The sequence below is a fragment of the Phalangium opilio genome, unplaced genomic scaffold (genome assembly GCF_054372755.1).
Source record: "Phalangium opilio isolate 3A_F unplaced genomic scaffold, DU_Popi_V2 ptg000079l_1, whole genome shotgun sequence".
Lineage (NCBI taxonomy): Eukaryota > Metazoa > Arthropoda > Arachnida > Opiliones > Phalangiidae > Phalangium > Phalangium opilio.
The window spans coordinates 10,684,118-10,704,785 of NW_028324187.1; the positions used below are offsets into that span (position 1 = coordinate 10,684,118).

The window sequence follows — 20,668 nt, forward strand, 5'->3', positions numbered from 1 at the left end:
AACAAGAAATCAATCCAATTTAAAGTGGATACAGGAGCCGATGTCAGCGCCATATCACTGGAAACCTACAGAACAACACTGAGCGACAATAAGTTACTTCCGTCCGATAAACGATTGCTTGGACCAGGGAAAACGAGACTTCAAACGGAAGGCCGAATAAAAACCACTCTGCGTTACAAGAATCGACAGATAAACGACTATTTAAACGTCATTCGAGATTTGCAAATACCACTCCTGGGATTGGCAGCATGTGAAGACCTAAAACTAGTGACCAAGCTAGCGGAAATTGGAACAGAAAATCAAGGATGTTCCACAGTTGACCCAGCCTAGGAATATCCGGCACTTTTCAACGGTCTGGGCAAGCTGAAGCTACCGTACAAGATCCAGCTCGAACCGGATGCAAAACCGTTTGCATTATCGGTACCACGCAGAGTCCCGATTGCGTTGATGGAAGAGACCAAGGCGGAACTAGATCGTATGGTTGAAAAAGGAGTCATTTCTAAGGTTGATGAACCAACAGCATGGTGTGCGCCCATGGTCATCGTATTGAAGTCACAAGTTTCCATCAACCAGGACGAGTCGGCAAATAAACCCCATCTATGTATATGCGTGGATTTCACCCGTCTAAATAATTACGTCCAAAGGGAACGTTTTCAAATGCCAGCGGTAGATCACCTCCTTGGCCAGATGGCCAATGCGAAAGTATTCTCGAAGTTAGACGCCAACAGTGGTTACTGGCAGGTACCACTAGACAAGGAATCAGCGTTACTCACAACTTTTATAACGCCATTCGTACGTTACTTCTTTTACCGACTGCCATTTGGACTCAGCTCAGCGTCAGAACACTTTCAACGCCAAATTAGTACCATACTGGAAGGAATCCCAGGACAAATAAATCTTCAAGACGACGTCTTAATCTACGGTAAAGATCAAGAAGAGCATGACATCAATCTTCGAGAAACCCTACATCGTCTACAAGATGCTGGAGTAACTCTGAATAAGGACAAATGCAAATTTTCGGTATCAAGAGTGAAGTTTGTAGGACACATCATCGATTCAAGAGGCATTAGTCCCGATGACGGAAAAGTCAAGGCCGTTACAGACATGTCGAAACCGAAAGATGTCAGCGAATTAAGAAGATTTCTGGGAATGACAAACTATCTGGCGAAGTTTATCCCCAACATGTCCGTCGTAAGTCAACCACTAATCTCCTTACTCAGCGCCAAGAATGAATGGAATTGGTCCACACCACAAGACATGGCTTTCAACGAAGTCAAACGAATTTTGTCAACTAAACCGGTATTGGCGATATTCGACCCACGGAAGAGAACCATCATATCAGCAGATGCATCTTCGTTTGGAATCGGAGCTGTGCTTAGACAAGAGCAACCGGACAAGACCTTACGAGTAATCGGTACCGGACATTTGGGCGCCGACATTTAGGCGCCGGTCATTTAGGCACCGCCACTTAGGCGCTGGGACAGTTAGGCGCCGCGACATTTAGGCTCCGCGACAATTTGGTGCCGCGACATTTAGGCTCCGCGACAATTTGGCACCGAGACATTTAGGCGCCGAGACAATTAGGCGCCGCGACATTGCCGTAAAATTTTCGTGACAGATTTGAGATATTTAATAAAGGAACATGACAAGTACTTTTAGACTTATATTCTTTTTATTCAACTGACATCAGAGTTCAACGATGTTGTTGTTTATCTTCATTGACTTCCCAAAATAGTTTGCCTTTTCCAAGATATTGTTGTTTATCTTCTTTGACTTCCCAGAATAATATGCCTTTTCCAAAATATTGTTGTTTATCTTCATTGACTTCGAAAAATATTATGCCTTTTCCAAATTATTGTTTATTCTACAGGGCCGGTAGGCCCTTGTAGATATGACATGACACCCTTCCGTAATGTTAAAGAAAAAGTCACACCTTTTAGGGTTAGCGTCCCATAGAAAAAGCATTAAAAAATTTTCGTTTTTTTAACGAAATGGTCATAGGCCATACGGAAAAACTATAGCGAAGTTAGTTTTCGGAATACTTCTAAATTAACAAGCATTTCTTAAATGAGAAACTTACTTGTTTCGATTTTTAATTAATGAATTCTAATTTTTGTAATTTGACTAATTAACAAAGTACGTCAAAAAATTACTTTTGGGTCAGAAGTCAGCCTAACCTTATAGCGCGCTTAAACCTATTTCTTCATTTCGTTCTCGTTGACAACTAGAAGGGCCTAGGTTTGTGGGTGCTAACAAGTTACGTTGACAAATTTGAAATGTTGGGTTTCTTGCTGATTTTCCTAATTTCTTAGCAGTGGACGCAACAAATTAGTTTGGTATTTCATCCGAGCTTGAGCACCTTTATATGTATTTTCTAATTAACTGTAGCACCCTTAATAAGAAATACGTCGTTATCAGGTCGAATTTTCGTCTAGAAAAGTAATTCAGGTAAATAATTACAGTTAATAGAGGTTTTTATATCATTTAAAGTAAGCTTTTCGACGTTGTTTACGGCCAAGGCTTAAGTTGTATAGACTAATGGCACCCCAAGTTATTTCCCCATAGAGCTTAATACAGTCGAAGGCAGAGGGCTGCCATTACCCTATTTTAGTTACTCTATGTAATTATAGTCTCATATAGTGTCTTTCCTCTTTCTTTGAAGATTATTAAAAAGGCTGATTTCCGGCTCTCATTTGTTTTGGAATCCTGTATACGTATAGTCTGCTCAATTTTATGCTAGAAAGTAGAAACATGATGCCTAACCGGGTTAACCCTTGGTTGTTTATGCTGTATTTACCGTGTGCGCTTCGAATTTGATGTAAAAAATGGCATACCTATTCAAATTATTAACGTGTTGAAGTAAAGATAGTTCTTTTCACCCTGTGAAACTTTCGAGAACTTCAAAATACTACTGGAAAGGTGACTTAATACTGTATTCATCATGACTGTTTGTTGGCGCTTCAACATTCTCATTTGAGGACAGGTATACTCGGTTTCATTATTTGTTAATCTCACTAAAATGCTGCTAATTGTGAAGGTGTGTGTTATAAATCCTGAAACTCAGCCGTAGTAGAAGGCCACATCATTCGTTAAAACAATTTTGATCCTATTGAATCAGTCATACTGTGATGTTACGTTATCATTTTATAAACTATTTGTTACCAACAGTGGATTGTTTAATTCATAAGTAACAGTGGTACTGGTTAATGCAGGAGGACAGTGTCGTTATATAATTTAATTAGTGAAATAATTTTCAGGTTTGCATCACAGATTATCTCAACGTAACCACGTTAGAAACGGAGGGTTACGTTGTTTGCTATTTCCACAGTCCACATTGCCGTTTGTTTATTGGTTTAAATTGCTATGAATTGTATAGGTATTTGATTTAATTACTGGTATTCAAGCTAAACTATAGAATAACATCATTCATTAACATATTGTATAGATAATCTTTACCACAAACCTAGCACAGGATATGATAAAAATTGAACGCAATTTATTGGAACGCAATGTGTTGGAAATAATCAAAAACTCCTCTAAACATTAGAATTAAGGTGAATTAATTGTTGAAAGTCATTTTATAAGCTTAATGAGCACTGACGACAAGTTAATTTCAACGTAATTAAGTATAATTAACGTGAAATTAAACCCCAAATATACATTTTTTGGATGAAAACTCCGATAACTCTTAAATGATGTTCTTGATTAAGATTGTATATACCCAAGCCGTTAGTAAAGCCCCATGTTTTCTCTTTCACACTTAAGCTAATTTAAATTATCTCCAAAGTATCTTAATAGGCGCGAAATTCAAAAGTTTAGCGTAAAATGAGAATCGAAAACTCCACTAAAAATTGCAATTAAGGTGATGCATACATTTAAACTCATTTTATAACCTAAATGTACACTGCCAAAACACAATCCTACGTTAATTTTAACTCAATTTAATATAATTAACGAGAAATTAAACCAAAATATACATTTTTGGATAAAAGCTCAAATAACTTTTAAATAAACTGTTTAATTATGATTAAAACTACCCAAACCATTGGTAAAGCCCAATATTTTCTATTTCACACTTAAGTTAATTTAAACTATCTTTAAAGTACATTAATTGCCGCGAAATTCAAAAGTTTAGGGTACCATAATGATGAATATATGGCAAAAATATTAAACTGCACTAAACATTGCAATTAGGGTAAAAAATTCAAATATCGTAGGACTGTGCTTTAATATATTTTGTTGCATTCAGGCATACAATAAAACATGAATTCTAAACATTTATTTACACCCTGTATAATTTAGTATGACATCTCCGGTTGGCAGTATTGGGGGTTTTACATAAAGGAAGCTGTTGGTCTGATCTCGACAACACTGTATATGTATACAGTGTACGAAACAAATATTTTTTTTCCATATTTCAAATACCGTCGTTTTTAAACTTCTTTCATAAATAAAGTACAACATTATTTGCTTATCGAAATCAATGTTTTTGAATATAAGTTAAATGTAATTAACGATACTTAAGTACTTCTTTAAGCAATTAGAAATAGATCAACCCCAAATGTATGACGGCAAAGCAAAAATAAAATTATTCAAATTTTAATTACAATAAGACTGAAGTGACAGATATTATGAAAAAACGTCTTGGTTTGGACCAAGGCCGAAAAAACAAACGATATGTGTGAGGTTTATCATTTGACTGAAGTTTCAGATATTGCAATTGTTTTAGTTATTTTTATCCATTTAATCCTTAATCAATATTAAATTCAATCAAATGATTTCACTGTTAATCGATCCATTCCCTCTAAATTAATTGAAAAAATTACATATCTACGCTTTTTCAAGAACAATTACATTTTCCGAAAACATTTTATCATGAAATTAATTATTTTGAAGGGATTTCGTGTCGTTGCTCACTAACTTGTAAGCACCTTGACGGACATAGTTTTAATTGTTGCTGGCTTAACAAATTTTCAAGTTTGCACCAAAAAAGTTTAAATCTGTAGTAAGTTTCTGAGAAGAGTCAGAAGACTGATGTTAGAGAAAATATGATAAAGAACTTTTTTTCTAAAACTAATTTATAAACTAATGTCGTCTTCTTGAGACAAAGCAACAATGTTTATCCTGTGTGGTTTCGTTTAGTAGGTGGCTCTCTGTAGCACAGGAAAAATATGATATCGGTATAAATATAACCAGCAGTAAGATAAGGGACTAGAATTAAAGTGCCCTAGCATTGGTAATAGAGCCTAGCACTATAGTGAACAAATTTGACGATTTTATGCCGCTTACTACATCGCCAAGTGAAGAGTTTGGTTACCTCGTTACTTCTAGTCCCTTATCTTACTTCTGATATAACCAAAGGTAAGGGTAAAGATTACATAAAAAGAAATACTTCTCAGTACCAATGACTTGTTATATTCATTTCATGCGGAAATAATATGGGTATACACATTATTCATTACCAGTTATGCGAAGGTCACACATTACTCCGACCCCCCTTCCTCTATTTTCCCAATATAAAAAATTTTAAAAGCAGTGGTGTATGGGTCATCTGAGCCGTCGCAACACACTCAGCCAATAATACCATATAGTTCGAAACCTTTTCACATTAGTGACTCTCCGGGCTTGCCCGCCAACCTTAATAACCTAAAACTATAAAACATTCGTGTACATGAATGATTATGGTTGTGGCTTGTCACTCGCTAGCGCCTGAAGGACCGATCACTCAGTGTAATTTGTGTACATTTGTAAGTGAGAGACCATTTTAGAAATTACCTACAGAGAAACTAAAACACAAGGGTGATGGCGCCATTGGGGTCTTCTCTCTCTCTCGCCTTGAAGCACCGCTATAGGCAGAGCGAGTTGACTAGCCTCCTGCCTCTTGTGAACTTTGGCACCGTCTGGCGGTGACCCTTGGTGCGAGGGAGAATACCCCAATGGTGGCCTCGCCCCTGTTTGTTTTCCGAAATGGACTTTAAGCGTGCTAAAATGATTACGCGTAATACGTAACTGGTGTACAAGTAGCGCCAACAATGTAGAAAGGGGTGGTGACGTTTCAAATGAAGACTGAGTTATGACCAAGAAATTCTAAAGCACGGAGAGGGAAATTGCAGTGCAATCTTTTCTTCATAGAGGCGACAATAGAAATGTAGCATTTCGATTACATTTTTACATTTTCCTTTCGAATTATGTCAAAGTTCGCTTGCTCTTTTTAGAAAGTCAATAGAATATTTCAAATATTCTATGTTGATACCTCAACACGTACTCCCTTCAAAATAATTAATTTCATGATAAAATGTTTTCGGAAAATGTAATTGTTCTTGAAAAAGCGTAGATATGTAATTTTTTCAATTAATTTAGAGGGAATGGATCGATTAACAGTAAAATCATTTGATTGAATTTAATATTGATTAAGGATTAAATGGATAAAAATAACTAAAACAATTGCAATATCTGAAACTTCAGTCAAATGATAAACCTCACACATATCGTTTGTTTTTTCGGCCTTGGTCCAAACCAAGACGTTTTTTCATATCTTCTTTGACCTCCCAGAATAATATGCCTTTTCCAAAATATTGTTGTTTATCTTCATTGACTTCGAAAATTAATATGCCTTTTCCAAATTATTGTTGTTTATCTTCATTGACTTCCGAAAATAATATGTCTTTTCCAAAATATTGTTGTTTATCTTCATTGACTTCCCAAAATAATATGCTTTTTCCAAATTATTGTTTATCTTCTTTGACTTCCTAGAATAATATGCCTTTTCCTAAATATTGTTGTTCATCTTCTTTGACTTCCGAAAATAATATGCCTTTTCCAAAATATTGTTGTTTATCTTCATTGACTTCGAAAATTAATATGCCTTTTCCAAATTATTGTTGTTTATCTTCATTGACTTCCGAAAATAATATGTCTTTTCCAAAATATTGTTGTTTATCTTCATTGACTTCCCAAAATAATATGCCTTTTCCAAATTATTGTTTATCTTCTTTGACTTCCTAGAATAATATGCCTTTTCCTAAAAATTGTTGTTTATCTTCTTTGACTTCCCAAAATAATATGCCTTTTCCAAAATACTGTTGTTTATCTTCTTTGACTTCCCAAAATAATATGCCTTTTCCAAATTATTATTGTTCATGTTCGTTGACTTTCCAAAATAATATGCCTTTTCCAAAATATTTTTGTGGTTATATTCATTGACTTCCCAACTTAGGTTAGGTTAGGTTATGTTTATTTTTATTATTTTAAGATTGTTTTGTAAAAACAAGTAAGGTTTCGTGTCCTTTAATGGGGATTGCGAACATAGTCATGCAGTGACGCACAGGGACAATTGCCAAATTGAGAGGTCATTACGAATTTTTAGAAGAAATAATGGAAAAATTATTGGCACGTACATGGCTCGACGCCTAAATGTCGCGGCGCCTAAATGTCACGGTGCCGAAATGTCGCGGCGCTCAAATGTCACGGCGCCTAAATGTCGCGGCGCCTAAATGTCACGGCGCCTAATTGTCTCGGCGCCTAAATGGCGGCGCCTAAATAACCAGCGTCTAAGTGGCGGCGCCTAAATGTCACGGACCGCCTGGAAAATAATTGATTCCTGCCGATACACTATCAAGAAGCCCATTACAAGAAGTTGGAAATAGCGAGCTCGAAGACGAAGTTGCCGCCCATATCCAATTGGTGACAGCTTGCATACCAGCATCGGATACACGTTTGGCTGCAATATGGGAAGAGCAGAAGCGAGACGCCACTTGTCAAAAACTTCATTTCTATACGAATGGAAGTTGGCCGACCAACAAGAACTTGCCCCAAAACCTCGCCAAGTACTATTCCTTTCGAGATGAAATAACGATACAAGAAGGCATGCTCATGAAGGGATCAAGGATTATCATTCCCGGGGCTCTTCAAGAAGACATTCTCGAAAGAATACATGATGGACATCAAGGCATAGCCAAATGCAGAGCGAGGGCAAAGACATCAGTATGGTGGCCTGGAATTTCGAAAGACATAGAACGAAAAGTCAAAAGCTGCTCAGCGTGCATTCGAGAGACTACTAAGCACAGGGAACCCCTGATACCAAGCGAATTTCCCGACAGGCCATGGAAAACTGTGGCGATGGATCTATTTTACTTGCATGGAAAATGGTACCTCCTGGTCACAGATCTATATTCAAGATACTTCGAGATCCGCCAACTACGAGATTTGTGTTCCAAAGCAGTAATCAATCACGTAAAGGCAATCTTCGCGACTCATGGAATTCCCAACACAGTTAAAAGCGACAATGGACCTCAATTCAAGAAAGCGATTACTTCCGAATTTCACCATTTCGCTAAAGAATACGGATTCTTACACGTAACGTCAAGCCCCATGTTCGCCCAAAGTAATGGCTTTGTTGAAGCGGCGGTGAAAATCGTCAAACAAATATTGAAGAAAAGTTCAGATCCTCATATCGCACAACACCCCTTGCTAATGGATATACGCCAGCCCAGCTACTCATGGGAAGAAACTTACGGTCCACGCTGCCTATCTCGGAGAAAGAATTAAATCCAGCTATCCCTCCCATGGAAGTGCTAAGACAACGAGAAGAACATCGTCGGCGTAAACAAAAAGAACACTACGACAAGGTTCATCGTGTTAAAACTTTAACCCCTCTTCAAAAGGAAGACAGAGTATGGGTCACAGACCTTAGAGTCGAGGCAACAGTAAAGGATTTCGCTGAAGAACCAAGATCGTACATATTGAACACTCCTAATGGAACCGTCAGAAGGAATAGATATCATCTAATACCTATGCCATCACAGCCGGTAGATCTAATCGACACGAACGGGACAAGAGCAAAGACCAGTAACTATGTTACGAGGATTCCAGCCCAGACGACGTCAGAAACGATACCGGAGATTCCAGCTCAGGCGACGTCACTAACGATACCAGAGACTGCAGCTGAGACGACGTCAGAAACGATATCAGAGGTTCCAGCTCAGGCGACATTGGAGATGGATCGGAACACATCCGCCGGGTCAAACGAATCAAAGAAGAATAATACTAGAGAACCCATGACTGCGCCCATGACTGAACGACTTAGCGATGAGGTTGAAGAATCAAATGCGATTAACGACGAGATCGTGAGACCTGCTTCAAATAATCAAGATACGGCGGTACGAACTAAAAGTGGTCGAATAAGTAAACCCCGAGCTAGATTAAATTTATAGAATACCGAACTAGATTAAAGATTAAAATTTGATTATATTTATCATAGGCTAAATGTACAATTGTAAATACGGATGTATACTTAGGGAAAGGGTGTAGAATTATGAACCGAACTGAACTGACCTATAATGAACCTACCCTAGATATTGTATATAAGCGAGCTATTACCCCCTTATTCGGGCAGTGATTACCTGGACGCGTACTGCGCTAGTACATGCATGATTTTATACGATTGTAATAAACGAACTTATTTAGTAAACTTAACTAGTGATTATTAATACGGTAATAACACAACATTATGGAACATGTGTTATAAACTAAAGACACTATTTAAACCCGAAATTTGGGCCTACATAGTGTCCCGGCCTGGCCATTTCAACCCAAAACTTGTGCAATAGCTATCCGTTCAGGGCAACCTTGCTCAAGCCTCACAGTTTCCCTGAATTTTACTTAGAACTATTTATTTCCCCGAAATTTCCAGGCTTGTACTAATCCTGGTTTAAGTACTTTCACTTACTTCGTTAAATTTTCCTATAGACGTTCTTGAACCTCGGGCGTGAAGATATCCCTGGCGTTACTTAATATATAAATTGCTTGAATAGCAATGACCATGCTAGAATTAACGAACAATTAAATGTAAGAATATTCCAATGCCTTACGTCATAATTACCCGAGTTCACACTTCTTATTATGGCAATCAAAAATCAAATTAGATTCGAAAACCGCAGTAATAAAGCAATTTAATCCTTTGGCTATGACCTTGCGGCATTCAATTTCCTGGCAAAGAACTACGGAAAATGTTAAGATTCATTTCAGAAGTTTATAGCATTAACAGCATCGACGTAAGTTTACAAGTGACATGTTCCATAAGTATGACACTTCCCATACTTCGCAATGCTAGAGACTTACAGCTCGAGCTAGTTCCAGAACGACGGAAGCGAGAATTTATTTTGCAGGACTTCCACCTTCCTATTTTAGTCTGCATTACTAAGCCTTTGACAGCGCCTTACCCTGAATCTATGACCTACTTCACTTTGTGACAACCTCTCAGTAACCAGTGGCAAACTTATGGAACATATCTTATGAACTTATAGAATCAGGGTTCATACAACTTTTGGAAAAAAATTTCCCTGAGTTTTCCAGGTCTTTCCCGTATATGGAGCATCCTATGGAGCAAATGTTAACGAAGGAGGGGGGGAGGGCAAATAGGACTATAACATACTAATAACGTTTTTCTTTGTGGTGATCCGAGCGCTCCGGAAAAAAAGTCGTCTTTCGTTGGTAAAAAACGAGCTGCTCCGAGACGGAGGCGCGTCTTACATTGACCCAGTCGCTCCCTCCCGTTTTGCTCCCGGATTGATCCCAACCCCTCCGACTAAATTTCTAAATTTCCCTGAATTTTACTAAAAATTCTAAATTTCCCTGAATTTTACTAAAAATTCTAAATTTCCCTGAATTTTACTAAAATTCTAAATTTCCCTGAATTTTACTAAAAATTCTAAATTTCCCTGAATTTTACTAAAAATTCTAAATTTCCCTGAGGTTTTTGTCAACTATTTATTTCCCCAATTTTTCCACGTTTGTATGAACCCTGTAGTAATACTAAATATAAGACCAATCTGCACAGTGAAACATTCAGGAAATAACAGAATGATTATAAAATTCAAATTAGGTTGAGAATTTTCATTTCACCCTCCCTTTAATAGTATGAAAAGTACAAATAAATAATAAAAGTCAATATTTACCTGCGACTAAATTTAAACATTCTACTTGAATATTTAAGACACCAGTCGCTGAACTGTTAATTTTATTCTTGAGAAACATCTCGCGCCACATTTCCAGCTTTATCTCCAGTCCAAACTTAGGTCCGGAGTTAATCCCCGCCTCTAAATTACAACCAGCATCTCATTGGCTCTTGAAAACTCACGTCAACACGACGCGAATGAGGAAAATGACGTATTTTCAGACTGAGGAGAGGCAGCGAAATGGCCCGACCTCCTTTTACGTCCCCCCTTGTATTTTTAAAGGGGGCCTGGGACTATGGAGCGCGATTACTTAGGCATTTTATACCTTCTCCCTAATAAACTAGATATCACTTCTTGTATGAACTTATGTACGTAGTACTTACACTGCTATACGTTAATTGTTTCTTAAAAAATGGTAAAATTATGGTTAGGGCGTCGATGCTCTTAATAAAATCATCGGAATGGCTCAAACTATTGGAGTCTACCCATTCAACCGAATACTATTGGAACGAATCCCATTCGTCCGAAAATTTCTAGCCAGTATTTTAAAATCTAGCCCATTGGCGGTTTTCTATTAAAAGGGAATATTTTCCCATTCAATCGAATCCCATTGCAACGAATTCCCTTCAACCGAAATTTCCAAGCTATTATATTAGTTTATTTGATTTCGAAGTGGTATAGTGGTAAAGCGTCGGATCGTCACGCAGAAAATCTTCGTTCGAATCTCCATCAGGAAGGTGAGTTTACTAAAATCGAATTATAAGTATAATTCTGAATAATCGACAATAATCTAATTTAATTTCCTTGCAGGTGCTGAATTTAGAAGGCGAATTTATAATTCAGCAGTATTAAGGATTTCACAACGAGAGATATAGCATTGTTAGGTTTAGTTACAAATTGGATGTTATAGCTGGGGTATTTTATTTTGGTTTTCTAGGTTAGGTTTGGTTAAGTTAGGTTAGTAATATTTTATAAATCATTTAACAAAATATTGATGTTTAGCTTCATTGTTTTCTCAAATAATATGCCTTTTCCAAATCATTACTTTTAAGTTAGGTTAGGTTTGGTTAAGTTAGGTTAGTAATATTTTATAAATCATTTAACAATGTTACGCCTTTTCCAAAATATTGATGTTTAGCTTCATTGACTTCTCAAATAATATGCCTTTTCCAAATCATTACTTTTAAGTTAAGTTAGGTTTGGTTTGGTTAAGTTAGGTTAGTAATATTTTATAAATCATTTAACAATGTTACGCCTTTTCCAAAATATTGATGTTTATCTTCATTGACTTCTCAAATAATATGCCTTTTCCAAAACATTACTGTTATGTTAGGTTTGGTTTGGTTGAGTTAGGTTAGTAATATTTTATAGATCATTTAACAATGTTACGCCTTTTCCAAACTATTGATGTTTAGCTTCATTGACTTCTCAAATAATATGCCTTTTCCAAATCATTTATTTTACGTTAGGTTAGGTTTGGTTAAGTTAGGTTAGTAATATTTTATAAATCATTTAACAATGTTACGGCTTTTCCAAAATATTGATGTTTATCTTCATTGACTTCTCGAAAAATATGCCTTTTCCAAAACATTACTGTTATGTTAGGTTTGGTTTGGTTAGGAGGAAGTCTCTTCCTCTTTGGAGCGGTTATACACTTCAAGTAAGTGTATCCCTTATGGAATGAAAAAATAAATATATAAAACGATCAAATTATAACTCTATTTGAGTCTTTTTGGGTATCCAATATTGGGTTAATTGGAATAGGAGAACTAGGAATTGGGTTGAATGAGGTTTGGGTAAAAGAGAATTGTGTGTTTTAAATTGGGTGAAATAAGGGGTAACCTTAATTAGTACCCAAAACGTTATAAGTGCAATATGATCTTTCATTTTTCATATATTGACGTACAAAATATAAAAACATTAATTGGCTAAAACATTTTTATAAGAAGATAACTATAGTGGCTTTTTAGACCAAATTATTGCAATAATTTACCGCCAAATTCGGCTACATTTCGGTCGAATGGGATTCTGTCGAATAGGTTTCTGTCGAATGGGTTTCGGTCGAATGGGCCAGGAGCAAACTATTTATTCGAATTAAAAACCTGCCAAGTCTCTCGTTCTCCTGAAGAACAAGACAGAAGAATTACTATAGCAACATAAAACAACCGACTCATTCTTCAACTTACAAATTCCGTGAAATTCATCGCATCCAAATTTGTAAAAGCAAAGAAATTTCTAAGACATCCCAAAGCAATTTCAACAAACGTATTATTTTTCCTAAAAAAAGTTTTTATCTAAATTTATATTCCTTATAGGAAAAATAGAATTTTTTCCCCGGAATTATAGGATTTTATAGGAGAAAACGTGTTTTTATAGGAAAATATAGAAATAATGCTCATATATAATATTTTGGGTTAAACTATGTAGAAAAATCTCAAAAAAAATTTACAAATTGGATTTAACTCTGAAAAGAGGAACTTAATTAAAAAATAATATTTGAAAATCCCAAGCAAACTCCGCAATGATATCGATAAAAGAGCTAAATACGAAAACTTTATAATTAAGTAAAAAAACTAAAAATTATAGGACCTTTCATGAAATTACAGAATAATAGACGACAGGTTCAAAAATATAGAATTTTTAGGAATTATAGGACCACTACGCTACAGTAGCCGCGGCAGCTAACTCAAATCCTCGACTGTAAGAGTGGCATTTGTTTAAACTAAACCTCAACCGCGACTTGCTTTAATAATATATTTAGCGGCTGATGCCAAAATTAAATTTTTTAATGAATTTCATTTTCACATTTTCAACTTTTAGGCATATTTAGTATCAGCAAGAAGTGATATCTAGTTTACTAGGCCAGGGAGAAGGTATAAATTCGCCACATTCCCAGCTTTATCTCCAGTTCAAACGTAGGTCCGGAATTAATCCCCGCCGCCTCTAAATTACAAACGGCCGCATCCCATTGGTTCTTGAAAACTCGTTCTTGAAAAACATGGAAGTGTTAAAAGACGCCATGAAGGGCATGCAAGGTCATTTCCTCAAATACTTCGTCATGGACAGTTGCAAAATGCCCCCTTTCCCCAATGGACTCTTCCACAATGTCGGTGTTGGTTGGCTTGAAATGCTCAATTCAACTGTCCAATTTCACCAATCATTCTTTTCTTGTACTAACGGATGTTGGTGATGTGATGTAACCACGCCCCCTCCTCCCCCTTTCTCTATATCTTCCCAGTGACGTCACACGATGGTCAATTTATCATAAATATCATCATTTCGTTATCATTGTTATATAAATATTTCCAAGCATTAATTATATTATCGAATTATTCTTTTAAGTGTGGGGGAGGGGGGGGGGAAACACGTGGGGCTTAAGGTTACTCACTTACTCGGTTAATGATGAACTGTGTTTGTTATCCAATTCCGTGATTAAAGGTTTTGGTTGTGATCTGATGAAATGTTTTTGCATTTTTCCGTGATAATGTTTGATACGAAATCCAGGTTCAGCTAGTTAATCTATTTCTAACTTGGAATAAAATAAAACTTTTTGTTTCTTTTACGCATGGTCGATATTTTTTTTATTTTGAGGGAATGTTTTCCGACTTTCAAATGAGAAGGAAAATAGAAACTTTCACCCTTGACCTTAGGGTACGGTCACTTCTTATTTTGCTAAGCCTTTGTATTTCTGCTGCTGTAATAACATCAACGGAACGTTGCTAACAATAGCGTTTTCTTAGACGACCTGTTCTTGTAATCAGGGTTTGGTTTTAAGGCATTATCGGGAATGGGGATTTTCAAATTTGCAATTACCGAATATTCAATCAGCTGATGTTCAAAATAGAACGACATTTGAAATATCTCCATCTCAACTGTGTAATGATGACACTTTGAGATGTACATAAGTAAACTCGCGACGCTTAGACCAGGATGACGTCAATAGAGGGATGTGATACAAGCTCCTCCCCTGGTCTTAATAGTCCAATTTAATTTAGGATGATACCCTCTATTGTTACAATTATTTAAATTTAAACTAAGGCTTAAGAACCATTATTCGTATTCCAGCAATTTTAATGAATTTTTTCATATATAATTTATGATTGTCTGCGAAAAAAATGTTAGAATTTCTTCATCCATTTAATTACAACTCTAAGCCTAAATGTTGGTTTCGAAAACTTTATGTGACACATTTATTTTCAGGCTTAAAAACTAAACCTTGGAGAATTAGGGCCTAGACTAAAGTTTGAAATTGCTGAACCTTCCCCAACCATTTATTTTTAGTTGTCTTCAAAATTAAATGGGGCTGAATATTTCTTTTCCAGCTAAGCCTTAGTTTTTACATACTGTAATGGGGTAATATACGACAACCCCAGAAACGTCCTTAGGGTGAAGCGGGGGAAAAAAAAAGAAATTAAACAGAGCCTTAAGTATTTTCCTCGTCTAATTGAAATTTCATTCCAAAAGACAAACTCTGAAAATCCCACAGACGTGCTTAACGACTGGAAATATTAACATCCCATTATTTCTGTTACTTTGTTTAGGAATAGCTGGAAGGTGTCTGACAGTGAATATTAGGCCTAACTATAACCCTAGAAGTATTTTGAAACGTGGCAAAATGCTCCTATAATTCCCCTGGCTTTCCGAGATAAATTTGGGATTTAAATAATAATAATTAATGGGCTACCTACCTTAAAGGTTACCTTGGTTTTATGACTAAGACTGCTGTGTTTTTTGAGAAATATACGAATATTTGAAGTAGGCTTAGTCTACCCGAGTCTTCGAAGTTTGTAATTAGGCTTAATTAGTAAGTTTTCGAAATTGACTTATTTTTTGTCTATTCAAAGTTTGGCATTATAATTAGGTTTAATGAATATGTTGTCAAGTTGGGAATTTAGGCTTAATGAATATGTTGTCAAGTTGGGAATTAAGGTTTAATGAATATATTGTCAATTTTGGAGTTTAGGCTTAATGAATAAGTTGTAAAGTTGGGAATTTGGGCTTAACGAGTTATTATTTTTCAGTTTCTGAATTTAGGCTTAACGAGTTATTATTTTTCAGTTTCTTAATTTAGGCTTGACGAGTTATTTTTTTTTAGTTTCTGAATTTAGGCTTAACTATTCATTATTTTTCACTTTTCAGTTTTAAATTAAACAAAAGTTCAAAATATTGTCGCTTGATACGATTTTCTTTCAATTTGATATTTTCCAGGTTGTGAAAATGTTGGTGGTTGTCGTGGCTGTTTTTGCCATTTTCTGGTTGCCCTATCGTTTGCTCGTAGTCCACAACTCGTTAGCGGAAGAGCGCTACATGGAACTGTGGTATTTGATGTTCTGCAAGCGCCATCAACCCGATTCTGTACAACGCTATGTCGATCAAGTTTCGACGAGCTTTCAAACGGATGCTATCGTGCAATCGACATCGCCCTGGTCAAAGGAGCAGCCGAAACAGAACTCAAACTTTCTATACTAGCGTGGCTATACCAGCCGCTGGTTTCTCGCTGGGAGTCAATCACCAATTGCTTAATAACGGACACAACAGATCGGTATATACTACTTCATTTATAATAATTTGCAGTGGTGATTGGGCAATGAAATGACTCGGCGGATAGATACAATTAAGGGAAATGCCGATGCTATAATTTAAAATGCACTGATAATGCCACGAAATTCACGCATGCCCAGTAGAGCTATATTTGATGGAATATCACCTTGACATAGACCACGCCCCTAAGTCGTAACGCATTGTCCATCCCATAAACTTTGAAACGATGCGTTGTTCCTTTATTTTCCAATTTGTATTTCTCGTAATTATTAAGATGATAATTGATAATTAACTCAAGTTATTTCTAATTTGTAGGCCTATTGGAATGTTAAGTATACAGAATTCCTCCATCGGAAGTAAATAGTCGCAATGTTTCGGAGAAAATAAGTTGTGTCTTGTATGATCTCTCCCACACTGTGCACTCTGGAGAGCTTGAGGAATATTAATGGGTTTTGAAAATGAAATTTTAAATACGGTATAGAGTGTCGACTCAAAAGTTATAATGATTGGGTCCAAATATAAGACGTATAATCAAAACAAACGAAAACCAGAAAATGTAGTTCCTAACTTCAAAGACTTAACTCTTCATTGAGGAAGCCGAACTACAGGGGAAAACAACTCAAAGCTTTTCCTACGAGCCCCTGTAAAAATCCTTGGCTGCAATACATTGGTGCTACAGTAAAAATTTCGTGTTTTTCATATAGAAGCTTTTTTAAACTATTACAAAGTTTTCAAATAAAATAAATGAAACCACATCAAAGACCACAAATTAAAGCTTTGAATTATGAGCAATGAAAATTGGGAACACGGATAACTTTCTACAATGCATTGGAACATCGAAAAAGTGCTCATAAGGGAAGCATACGCGTAAACAATATCTAGAAACTACACCACGAAACGACAAGCCTTAAAATCAAACCTTTTCTTTCACCTTTGAACATCGATGATCAAATGGAACGATCTGAAATACGGACTTTTTCGGAACCAAGTTGAATTTTCATGTCATGTTTATTTGAATTAGGTATACATGAAATATACATTTAGACCTTATACGGTACTAGCATCGCTGGTTATTAAAAATCACCTTAAAAATATAAACAGCTAGCGGAAATTCTATTGAAGAATTTTGGAAAAATTTAAACGAAATTAATATTTATATTAGAGAAACTATCTTGGACAATTATACGACGTAGCTATAACCATATCACGACCGTGGCGTGGACTAAGTAGAAGCGAAACGTTTGAAGAATTCAATGAAATAGCGTCACAAGAATACTTATATATAAATATTTCACATTTTCTTTTTTTTTCTTGAGTAGTGGGGAAGGGGGTGTTATACCGATATAGAAACTCGAATATTTTTTTTTATCAATTAACTTTAGTCCTTTTAAGACATAACTCGTCGTTTCATGTTGAAAAAGCCTCGGTTTGATGTAATTAATACCAAATTACTTCATCACAATAAAAACAAGACATTTTTTTGACGATTAAAAAAACCAAAAACCACTCAATAACTTTCAAGTTATTCGACTCCGTGACGATATAAAATCCAAAACCACCGAGTAACTTTTGTCGCATCCAATTTGGGCGTAAATCATTTCAATTTTGAAGCCCTTTACCCGTCGTAATCACTAGCAAAAATGTACAAATTTGTCCTCGTCTGTCGAATTTAGTTCGAGTAAATAATCGAACCAGTGAATATCACAAAGTTTTGACCGGACTTGAAGACGTACACACACACACCCATCACAAATCGAGCTTTCGAGATACGTAACGCAACGTCGGTATAAACGGTTTAGTAGTCACGTTATCACGAACACCACTTCCGATTTGGATCACGTACAGTAACTTCCGCGGAAATAGCCGCCCGTACACACTGGAAATGGAATATACTAACTAGTAACCCGCCCGAAAGGAAGATAGTTTGTTCCAAGAGTAAATAAATGGGTTGGTAGAAAGATGACCGCATCGCACGGTTCTCGTATATTTGTGTTTTTGGTTGAAAGAAAAAGGTTATATTGGAAACCATCGGGGTTGTTGGTTGTCTGTCTGTCTTCTCTCGTATCAAAGAGATATCTTATAACTAAGCCTAGGAATCATACCTCAGGATTGGAAGTTTTGGTGTCGTATAACGTCAGATCAATTTGTTCAGTATGATGAACCGGTGAAGGGGTGGAGTCACCGGAAAATTGTTGGCTTCTTACGGCTCCTCGACCCTGAGATAGAACAAAAAGAAGCCGATATTGTTTTACTGTTCAATACATTTAACTTTAAATATACTTCGTATAAAGTTTAAACGTTAAATTATCTACAGTATAACTGCCTGGGAATATAGGCTAGTATAAGACTTATTTGGGGATTTAAAGAGCAAATAAAGGTTTTGAAAAAAGTTGGAATTCAACTCTAAAATAGGATAGCGTCACTGTTTTCTTCAAGTTGACTTTATACAATAGATTAGGCCAAACATTTTTTAGGCCTAATAATCGTATAAAAACGCGCAAAAGTCAAGAACTTTCTCTCGAAAAGTCTCGGAAAAGAAGTCTGTTCTTAGAAAATATGTTTTTTTAGGGATTGTGAAAATGTCCATATATATTTCTAGTAAAACTGAAAAAGAAAATAAATGCAGTTGAGCAACCATAAAAGGCAACGGTAAATGCGGTCCTTGTTGTTTCAGTAAAAAAAAAAATTTGAAAAGGTGAATTTACATTTAAATAACCTCAAACAATTCGGTGAAAAACTAACTAAAACCAAATATGTCAAAAAATAACATCAATTTTCTTAACTTTAATGAATTTTTTTTTCCTTTTTTTCGGGGGGGGGGGGCTTGTTGGGACAAACAATGGAGGGCATCAAAAGTATATAGAACAAAAACAAAAAGTACTCTTCGTTGACACTTTCTGGCGCCGTGTAATAGGAGAAGACCCTCCTTTATCCCAGAATAGTGTCTAACCCTCTTTGCGTATGCTTACCTTCCATACGGTGGCACAGGGAACAAGCCGTGAATTGGCTGAAAAAATAGCAGATTCTAGCAAAGACTAGTACCAAAAATTAACGTTTGGGTCATCAGCATCATGTACTACTTCCTATAAACCTATGACGTCAAGAAACTCTTCCCTTATTGGTTAATTCGTGAAAAGGGGATGAGAGGAGGGTAATTTGCTTTTCAGTTAACACGTCGTCTACAGCCAAAGGCAGGGAATTGCTACTTTGTGTTTTTATATCTATGCACTTTTGCTGGCATGGAATTGTTTTTACCACAACCAATATTACTTGGTAAAAATGAACAAATTCTGGATCTAATGTTTTCCTTGAAGTCCTTTTACAAAAACCTATTGTATTCGACCAGCCCATTGATAAATAAAAATTCCGAAATATTCTTTGATCTTGACTCGGTTGGTTTTGAAGAAAAAGAATGCCGCAATTCCGTTTTCGGAATTAAGCGCGAGAGCTAGGCCTAGTTTTCTCTTTCAAATTAAAAGTAAGCTCCAGATGTTTGTCGTTGCCCTAAAGAGTGACTAATGAGCATCGCGGGAGACCAGAATATAAATAATTGATGTTTCTTTTTTTAAGTATCTATAGTTTTTCTTCAACATCAATCATTTAAATTCTTAACTTTAAAACTTAATTCCACTAAATCGGGAGTTATGTCGCATTGTTGTCCACTTTGTTTTTTTACCACTGGCGCAATTTCGGAAAAAAATATTTAACCACGAAAATAGAGATAAGAATAACATTTTCGATCTCTGGAAGTCGCTATATACAGAATTTGTGGGTGGAGTCAAAATATAAGCAGACGAAGTTTCTCAATAAAGTATGCGAGGATGGTACTAGAGGCTAAAGCTACGATCCCACGTTCTTAGTACATTAATCCGTTTTTGATAAAGTCAATATATAAGAAAGTTTTAAAAAGTTTTTGGTGAGGGAAAAAAGAATAAGGGAAATCCTTTAGGACCACATTTTTAAAATTTAAAAGAAACGATGGACCTGGAAATGTCAGTCAGAATTAGTGGGTGGAGTCAAAATATAAGCAGACGAAGTTTCTCAATAAGGTATGCGAGGATGGGTAGTGAATTTGCTACGTTCAACGTTCTTCTTACATAAATCCGTTTTTGACTTTATCTATTCAACAGAATTAAACGTTATAAGGGAATTTCAAGAAAAATATTTTTAGA

At 36.0% G+C, this 20,668-nt stretch overlaps 2 protein-coding genes across 2 annotated transcripts in view; one reads left to right on the forward strand and one right to left on the reverse strand.

The window, feature by feature from the left end:
* Window positions 1–2,272: 2,272 nt before the first annotated feature.
* LOC149654922 (uncharacterized) overlaps window positions 2,273–20,668 on the forward strand; it is a 28,624-nt gene continuing 10,228 nt past the window's right edge. The window contains exons 1-2 of the mRNA XM_089846643.1: window positions 2,273–2,983; window positions 16,164–16,497. Of these exons, the coding sequence (XP_089702769.1) occupies window positions 16,321–16,497 (177 nt within the window). The 5' untranslated portion in view covers window positions 2,273–2,983; window positions 16,164–16,320. The remainder of the gene's footprint in view (window positions 2,984–16,163; window positions 16,498–20,668) is intronic.
* LOC149654923 (uncharacterized) overlaps window positions 17,486–20,668 on the reverse strand; it is a 28,624-nt gene continuing 25,441 nt past the window's right edge. The window contains exons 3-4 of the mRNA XM_089846644.1: window positions 18,599–18,712; window positions 17,486–18,372 (exon numbers count right to left, since the gene is read on the reverse strand). Coding sequence (XP_089702770.1) covers window positions 18,307–18,372; window positions 18,599–18,712 — 180 coding nt within the window. The 3' untranslated portion in view covers window positions 17,486–18,306. The remainder of the gene's footprint in view (window positions 18,373–18,598; window positions 18,713–20,668) is intronic.